The sequence below is a fragment of the Cariama cristata genome, unplaced genomic scaffold, assembly GCF_000690535.1.
Source record: "Cariama cristata isolate BGI_N322 unplaced genomic scaffold, ASM69053v1 scaffold39834, whole genome shotgun sequence".
Taxonomy (NCBI): Eukaryota; Metazoa; Chordata; class Aves; order Cariamiformes; family Cariamidae; genus Cariama; species Cariama cristata.
The window spans coordinates 14,082-23,416 of NW_009613086.1; the positions used below are offsets into that span (position 1 = coordinate 14,082).

Consider the following 9,335-nt stretch of genomic DNA (forward strand, 5'->3'; position numbering starts at 1 on the left):
TGGTCAGTTCAGGTTGCACTGCAGATGAAGCGTGAGAGAGAGCGCGTGCGTGGGTGTGTTTGCAGCAGGTACTAGAGAGGCCTCTGGTATTCAGAGTAAATGAGTTAACAGGAAGATGAATGACAAGGCGACAAAGATTGGAAATAAAAAATTATTTGGGATAATGGAAGCTGATTGTGAAGAGTTACACCGATACTATTGTGACAACTGGACAATAAAATAGCAACTGAAATTCTGTGCATACAGGGAAAAACAAAACTGGTACCTACATGATTGTAGGTTCCAAACTAGTTAATGCTCTTCAGGTGAGAGGGCTTGGAGTCACTGGAGAGTTGTATGAAAGCAGGAAACAGCACAGAACAGTGGAAAACACGAGACCTTCCACAGCATCCTGTGACAGAAAAACATTCATCAGAACTGTGGCTTTCTGTACTTCCTCTTTGCACTTTTTTTTCTGAGGACACTCAGAAGGTCCACAAAAAGTGATAAAGTATGGAATAGGGATTATGATAATCTAAAATCATTTCTTTGGCTTTCATGGCCAGCCATGAGATGAGATGCCTTCTGTTGGATATGCGACTCCAGCACAGTTGAAAAGTCTGGCAAATAAAAATCTCAAGACTGAATTCACCAACAACCGTATCATTTTATGTAGTCTTACTCTGGCTTTGTGAATAATGAGCTAATGGAAGGCTGGTTTCCTAATCTGATGTCCCTCCTTAAACCATTTTTCCTACAACATTATTAAACAATCTTTGTGCGTCCTACTCTACCCTTTTTCAGTACCTCCAGTTCCTTCTTTTTAAAAAAAATGTACCATAAAGTCTTGCAAAACAACTTCATGTTTATTATACAAAATGAAGTTATGCATAATATTGTAATAGACAAAATATTCTTAAAAATTATATAGAGCATCAGTGGCAGAAAAGACATTTCGGATTAAATGTGCCTCTTAGAAGTTTCACAGGGAAGATGAAGGATGATACAGTTTTTAATGTTCAGATCACTATTTCAAATTACAAATTATGCAATTTGTATATTCAAAAAATGATCAAGTATAAGTCTATTTAAAAAGTAAACAAAACAATGCTATTTATTTGCCTGATTTGTATTCTCTTATGATTTATAATTCAGACTCCACAAGGTTTTCAATTAATTGAGCACAGGTTCCAAACAGTGCAATTGGTTGTCCCTTAGCATGCCTTTCTCCATAAGCTCCAAAGTAATAGCAGTGACAAACAATGCTCGCTGATTGGAGTCAGAGACACATAGTGTACTTCTAGAACAGTTATTCAAAAGCGTACAGGATTTTTAGTTGGAAAAAAGCATAATGCTGACAATGTCTTAATTAACAGATTTTAAATGCCTTTGGAGGAAAGATCTCATCATGAATTTAAGTAGTGTTCAAAGAGCAAAACAAAAGTTATGTAAACAGCACAGACTTGAAATTAACTTTGTGTTACACAATCCTTCCAAATGGCAGTTAAAATTATGCCGAACAAAGCATTAGTAATGCTGACAATGCTGTGCGATACATCTCTGGTTATTAAGTGTATTTGTTACATGAAGATTTAGCCTTGGAAAACTGGTGAGGATTTCCCTTCTTTAGGGAAATAAATGTGTATGAAGTAGAGTTTAAAAAAAAGTTTACTGAACTGATAAATCAAAATCAAACACTGTTACCTTTTATACTAAATTAAAATTGTATATTAAATATAAAGCAAGTATAAATGTGTAAGAAAAATGGGAAACAAACACAACTGCATATTTATAAAAAAGTATCAGAAGCCATACTGTTTATCTTGCAAGAAATTATATTTAGAAGGCTAAAATCGTTTTTTATATATATATCTCAAAATCTATGAATACAACAAGAGATAGGAACAGTATATAAATACGGTATCTTTAAATATTTACATGTATATGGAAACTAGTCAAAGTGGTGAAGTAAGAAGGAAACATCTGTTATAAAAGTGAGATTACAAATTTTGTGTATGTCCATCTGCATTACACTATTAGTTTTAAACTTGCATCTTCCATAAACTAATTATTAACTTTAAAATTATCATTGCATAGAATTACTTGAAAAAAATATTACCTAATTCTGCATTCTACCTCACAGTAAAAACTATCACGATAATGATACAAAAATAACAACTCAGAACAGTAGCCAGCTGTGCTGCCCTTCAAAGTTTAGTCTCTGACTTCTTGCTTTTAGGAACAAGAAAGACATTGCCATCTCTAGTTTGCTGCAATGAATATTCACTAGGAGAGTAAGACTTTCCGTCTTCATCACGTAGCATGCTGAAGACCTCAAGGTATAAGGTGGTTAGCTGCTTTTTCATTTGGCGAAGGCTTTTGTCATGCTCTCCTTTTTCCCTAAGCAATTTCTCTTTCTCATCTTTTAGGTTACTCAAGTCTTGCTCCAGTTCTACTATATTTTCCAGTTTTCTTTTACGGCAATTTTGAGCAGCCACTTTGTTCTTGCCTCTCCTGCGTATATCTCGAATAAGTGCAAGCTGGGCTTCACTGAACTGCTCCTTAGACATCATTTCATTGAAGTCATCAACAGGGAGATTGACAATTTTTTCAACAGGAAAAGGGATCAGCAGAGCTTTTGCTCTTAGCTCATCTCTTGTGAGATGAGCTTCAAGGCGGCTTGAAGGTTTATCTTTTGTGAATGGAGCTTTGGGGTGACCTGGACCAGCAGGGGGTTCTTTCTTTGGCGTGCTTGTACACTGCAGACTAGGTGTTTGAGTGCTTGGCCCCACCGAAGAAAACACTTGATCCTGGAACTGCAAAGAGTATGCACTAGCATTGCCCTGCGGCACGCTTCCAGGAGCGCTATCCATGTCTTCCATTTCAGAATCACTACAACCAAAAGTCTTATCTCCATAGGCAGATGATTCAACAGAGTGTTCAGGTGATGCTACACTAGAACTTGCATTCAATGAAATACCAGAGTCAGAATCATTACATTCTGGTACGGTTCCTGAGTGGTTGCCGTTAAAAGCTTTACACAGTGAGAAATCAGAAAGATCAATAGGTTCACTTAGAATGTCCGCAAGTGATGATTGACTGATAGTGTTTGTCATTACCATGTCAACATTCACCTTTGTATCAATAAAGGTGGTGTAGAAATCCTCACAGAAATCAGAGTTTGAAGGGGATGCATCATTTAAAGAATTCACACTCAGCTGGCTGGTGTCTTCTGGTGGCAAAATGCTGGAAAAGGGGCCCTCGATGCTATCCAGGAAATCTGGACTGCAGTTGACATCTTTTCTCATGATAGGTAATGAGCTGTAGTAATTATAGCTGTTGTGCATCTCTGTTGGCTTGGTTTCAGGGCTTGCGATTGTGCTTATCTCAGCCAGGTTATCATTTTCAATGTTAAGACACTACACGGGAAATGCAAGAGAGAAGTTGAGTAACACATCTCCAATTGATAAAACCTTTTTCTATAACCCACAAACGTTAAATATTTTAGCAATCAACATGCACATAAAATGCTGTAACCTAGATGACTACAACATACTTTTACTACCAAGGGCAAGCTAGGAAGAAGCCTGTAGATACCTAAGCAAAAGCATGAAGCAACTTGTTCTGGACAAAGCTATTTAGATTAAGAGAGCAGAGCCTCTCAAACTCATAGCAAGATGCTGAAGAGCCCCATTCCAATGCTATACAGACACTGCATGGAGCCCTCCTGTTCTGGTAAATTGCTAGTGGGGATCCTGGAGCTGCCAGGTTTGAACTTCTCACAAGCACCATGGCTAGGAATGGCAGAAGTACAGTAAATGTAAAATTACTGAATGAGACTTAACAAGCATTACTAGCGAACAATTACTTTTAGCACTCTTAATTTTGTGTTATGTGACAGATTTCTTTACCTCAAAAAACACGATTCTTTTAGAATTTACTGAATGAAGCAGCTGTGCAGTGCAGATGTAATTCTCGGTGAAGTAAAAACAGTACTAGCACGAAGCCTTGCAAACATTAACTCACCCCACATACTTTTAGTTAAGCTGGCTAACATCAGTGTGAATGTTGAAGACTATTACATTGATGGGCTTTCCTTGGCTGCAAGATCAATGTTCGTTCCAACGGGGTGGCAGTTTCTTAACTGAAGCTGAAATAAGTGTGCCTGCTGTCCCCAAAGAATTAGGCAATTACCAAAATGATTCTGTTTCTCTTAAGAAGGGACCACACACTGATTATTTAACCAGAAATCATTCAAGGCTTAAGCTAAGGCCTTGAATGTGAGAGGTTTTTTGGGTTCTGTTGTGTTGTTTTGGTTTTTTCTTTTCTTCAAACATAATTTGTAAAAAGCAATGCCCTCAATTTAATTATCTCACTTCTTTCAGAAGGTTATTCAATTATTATTCAGAATTACTGCAACAGATAGTTTTCGTTTGGTTTCTTAATGTATTTTCAGCATCATTGTTGCCTCTTCACAGCCAATTGCCCTTGTTACTTATGTGGGGCTTTTAAGCCTACCACAGCAGTTAAGATTAGGAAACCAGGAAAATTTTGAAAAAATATAAAGAGACGAAGGGAAAATGTAGAGTGGCAGGAAAAATGCAGTTCCTGCAAACTTTTTTTTTAGTATGATTCAGATCTACAGGCATTCCACTGAGCATTCATCTCTTGCATTAACAGCATAAAGTAGAGCAGCCTTATGCTGAAGCGTGATGACATTCTGCAGTGATGCATTTGAAAATAAATTTACTCAATTTTATAGCCAAAGCTAAGGAAAATATAAATAGAAACATAGAGATAGGAGGAAAAAAACCCCTAGATGCCCCCTGTAATGCACAATTTAGGAATATAGCAAAGTGATTTTTTTGTTCCTTTGAAGTACTCAGTGTATGTACATTACATAATTGGTTCTCACTGAACATATATAAACAGTAGTTATGTAACTATACCTGACTCTTCTATGTATCTAAATATATGTTCTATTATGATCTTTACAAAACCTTTTCCTTAAATAAAAGTTGAATGCAAAAGTAACCATAAATGATTCACACAATCAGACACTGCAAAAGAAACCCCAAACATTTACAATAATGCTTGTGGAAACAAAGGAAACAATGCCTGCTGTAGATCCATAATTCAGAAGTGTCCATTTTTAAGCAGCTGAAATTTTAACCATGATCATGCTGTCACAACTTGGATACAGAGGCAAACAATGATTTGCTAAACATGGGGAAGTTCCAACTGGGAAGACAGATTGTGTTTTATTAAGGCCTTCTGATAAACAACTACTTTCCTTCCTCTCATGTGTTTTTCAATATATTTTTTTTTTTAAATTAAAGCTTATATTGAGTTATATACATTCTACAGGTGTAGAATCCAACATGAGTCATAATCACCATCTGTTAAATGCTGTTGTACTGCATTCTCCGAAATACCATACTCTTCTAAAATACCATGCTATTTTTTTCAGGTGCTTATCATACTAAACCTTTACCTGTAACTCTGGAAGGGACAATAATTCTTCCCAAACTTGCTCTATGTTCTGCATATTCTCTGCATCAGTAAGTGGATCTAGAACAGGTGATTCAGGTGGCTGAGTTTGATCAGAGGAAATGAAGACTGGGTTGCTATTGATCTGAGCAAGAACCAGTGACTGAAATGCAGGTGAAGAAGCCTGGGGTGTTTAAAAAAAATAAAAAAAAAATAAAACAACCCAAACAAAAAACAACAATAACAAAAAACCCCACTCGAAAAAACAACTTTGAATTTTCCAACGCAAAAATATCGGTTTTGGTGTTCTACCATTTCTGCAAAACAGACAGACAGGTATTTCTTAACAAAAGCATTTTTTGTAAACAATAAAAATATTCCCATGAAAGGCACTTTCCTATTAAGGAAAGAAATAAGGGGAAAAAAAAAATAAATCTAGAAACTGGCTAGTGAAGGGCTTATCCTTATACATCAAATAGTCTGGGTCAGCACATGGAAATAAAGCAACTCAAATGCGCTAACTCCAGAGAGCTGCACTAAGCTCACTGTAACAACTTGACGAAGTCCACCCTCATTATCTGCAGTAACTGTGATGGTTGCCATCAGCTGGCGTTACACACTGCATGCTGGCTGCAGGATTCAGTCAGCGTAAGGAACACAAGAGTACCACTCCGCTCCCTCCGGACACAGCCCTAGTTCAAGCCTACTACACTGCTTTATTCCACTTGGAGTCAGCCTGAGGACAAAACTCGAGTCTATCACAAATTAATATTATGCTGAAGACAAATCTTAGCAAGAGAAGACATGAGACTGACCCCCTAGAAGACCACCCGTGAAACCGTTGTATTGTGCATTTTTACCTCATTGTCATCTATAAATGGGAATGCTTCTGCCAAGAGCTGCATGCAGTCATCAAAGGACAAGGCCTCTGCTTCTGGTTTTGAAGTCTGTGTGGTCTAAATAGGAAAGTTATGAAAAAATGTTACTGCATCTCTGAACAACTGAAGAATCTTCCATTACAGCAATGAATGCAAATTCATTTGAGGTAACCACTGACATTATGTCCTCCTGTGAATAGAAAAAGGTTTGAACACACTCACAAACACATATTAGAGTTTACCTGTGAAAAAACAATCGGTGGCTCAGTATTTTCTGACTGGATGTGCTGAGCTGGCTGAACAGGAACAAATTCACCTGTCTCTTCGTCTAACTCCAGCTGAGCCAGCAAGGCTTTCTCCTGCTCTTTCTGGAGCTGCTCTTGTCTTTCCTTTTCAAGTTTCTTCTGTTTCTCGAGTTCATACTCCTTTTGTCGTTGACTAAAATCAAAAACTTCACGCCTTGCCCCAAGGTCTATATCTTGCCTCCAAAGGATGTCAATCAAGTTCATGTCCTGTAATAGAAATGCTTTTTTTAAGCAGGCATCCTACCCAGCAAAACTGGTTTAAAACAGCAGCAAAGCTTTTGATTTCTGTATTAAACAGATAGACTCACGTAGCTGAGGCTTACTCTCTTAATCCTACAAAATTATCCAAATAAAACATGGCTCTATATGACCTTTCTAAAGTGTGTGAACTTATGGTTTTGGTTGCTGTGGCCCGCACACAGGCTCATAGAAACTAAGCAGTTTGTTATAATTGTCAAGGTAATATATGAACTAGCCAGAGGATAAATATATTCTTCTTTCCTAAGTTAGCTCAAAGAAAACATGAAGCTATAGAATGAATTATGTCACATTAAGAAAATATTTTTTAGGAGAAAAGAACAGAAATTGAAAAGTTCGCCCATATAATTTTTTTTTCAGATGATCTTATAAAACTGTAAAAGCTGACTAAAAACATGATGGAGGCTCTCTGAAGTAACTATAATAGCCATACTGCAAAATGTATTTTAAAATATTTATATTCCATCCTAGGATTCAATATTCATCTTAAAGATCAGCAGAACAGGGCTTCAGAGTCAGAGGATAACCTCTTTTCAAAGTCACCAAGTGACATAAGAGCACTGCGGCACTAAACATGATTATTAAGACTATTACTTAAAAATTGTAATTTAAAGCTTAGTCTGAGTTGATGTTTAAGTGCAGTTGGTTTGGAGCAGCTGAGTATAAACTAGGGGTCAACAGGTCTCAAATATTGTTAATTGGCTGGCCTCCGGCCCATCACAGAGTCAATCATTATCAGACAGCTAACAAGGACCTAAATTTCTCAGAAATCAGCTACCCCTTGTGCCTGTAGTTTTTCAGATGACAAATTAAACTCTGCTATTTAGGGAAAACCGACCAGTTAATATTAATTGATTTGGCTACAATTTCTTTTAATTTATTGCATAAGGTTTTTTTTTTGAGGGGGAAGGGAGCGAGTGGATTATTTTGTTTTGTTACTGTTCAAATAGTCAGTATCTTTATCGGCTGAAGTTTAGACTATTTTCTTTTATGACAAAAACCTAACACTCAAAAATCATGGATTTGGATGTCAGCTGATACAGAATTTTAAGATTTGGTAGCCACATTTGTCAGATGGGCAAATGCCAACTATTTCTAGCTGGTGCCTGGGAGTTTTGATTTTATGGCATGTTTTGTTAGTCTTAAAATTACCCTTTAGTGGCAGCACACAAAAATAACGTGCAGTGTCGGGCATTCTCATCAGGCTAGCACACTACAAATAACACACCAAACACTACATTTCATTTAAACAGAACTTTACTGATTCAGTTAACAGTTTTGCCATCATATCAAATTAAAATATTCCGTTATCTCTAAAGACTATTTTCAAATACAGCAGCAAAGTAACCTGAAGGCCAAGTCACGTTGCCATTCAAAATGACCACTTCTGTACAACAGTTGTGGCAAAAAGCTTTAGGGCAAGTCCACGTTTGAACAAACCAATTCGGTATTCTAATTTTTTTGTTAAAAATTCTGTACCTTAGTAGTCATATTTACACATGCCATGAACTACTTCTACCAGTTACTAAAAAATACAGTTTTCTCTAAAATTTGGCAGTTACACAAAATATGTGTGTAACACAATGCAGGCATTCCCAAATCTGAGACATATTTAATACACCTTGCTGGGAGAGACCAAACTCAGCTTTAATGGCCAGCAATGAAGAAGCTGAAATAATTACAGTGGCAGCTCAAGACAATGTTTGGTCTCTCCAGATTGGCAGGGTAAAATGAACTAATTAAGTTCTGCAGTAAATGGAGATATTGCAATATGGTATAGCTTCATTAAGGGCCAGTAGTTTACCAGCTGCTCACTGTCTCCTTCTGCAGCAGATTCAAAACTGTTTCCTAGTCTCAGAGCATTTGCAATATGTTCTGGATAAAACTGCAGGATCTGGATTTTAGGGCTCACTTCTGAATTATTCATTTACAAGGCACCATTAAAAATGTGACTCAAAAGGGTGTTGTGGGTTTTGTTTTTTTTTTTAGGGGGGGGAGGCACGTATAACGCACAAGGCTGTGAATTAACAGAGCGCTTCTCCTCCCTGAGTTGCAACAGACTACAGCACAAAAATAGCAGAACAGGTGCTCAGTTTCAGTTTAAATCACAAAACCCAAACATGATCAAAAGAGAGGTACAGAAAGCATAACATGTTTTCCTTAAGAAGAAAAACCATGCAGCCTTAGTGCAAAAACTTAAGGCACAGCTATTAAATCTTTCAGCCGTACTCCTGGCTATATTCGTTATCAAAAGTAGCAGCTTTGGGTGCTGCCTGGTTTGCGGGAAGAGAGCCCTCCAAAGAGACCAGCTGGCCAAAAGAAATGCTGTGGCCGTACAACCCCCCACCCGTGTGGGTGCGCAGCAATCCATTCAGCAAGCAGGATTATTTTTTGAATGAATATGTTTGCATGGTTTTCAGGATTT

The 9,335-nt window shown here is 37.3% G+C and overlaps 1 protein-coding gene across 3 annotated transcripts; it reads right to left on the reverse strand.

The window, feature by feature from the left end:
• Positions 1–1,638: 1,638 nt before the first annotated feature.
• On the reverse strand, positions 1,639–6,856 carry NFE2L2 (nuclear factor, erythroid 2-like 2). 3 transcript variants are annotated; one of them, XM_009698870.1, is made up of 4 exons: positions 6,590–6,856; positions 6,330–6,425; positions 5,474–5,653; positions 1,639–3,398 (listed from the first exon to the last, which is right to left on the reverse strand). In XM_009698870.1, exons 1-4 carry the CDS (start codon positions 6,854–6,856, stop codon positions 2,187–2,189), a joined length of 1,755 nt encoding a protein of 584 aa, XP_009697172.1. In that variant the 3' UTR covers positions 1,639–2,186. The 3 variants fall into 3 exon arrangements, with proteins under 3 accessions (XP_009697172.1, XP_009697174.1, XP_009697173.1); XM_009698872.1 differs by having other exon boundaries at positions 1,792–3,398; positions 5,474–5,632; positions 6,330–6,416; XM_009698871.1 differs by having other exon boundaries at positions 1,792–3,398; positions 6,330–6,416.
• Between the last annotated feature and the right edge of the window lie 2,479 nt (positions 6,857–9,335).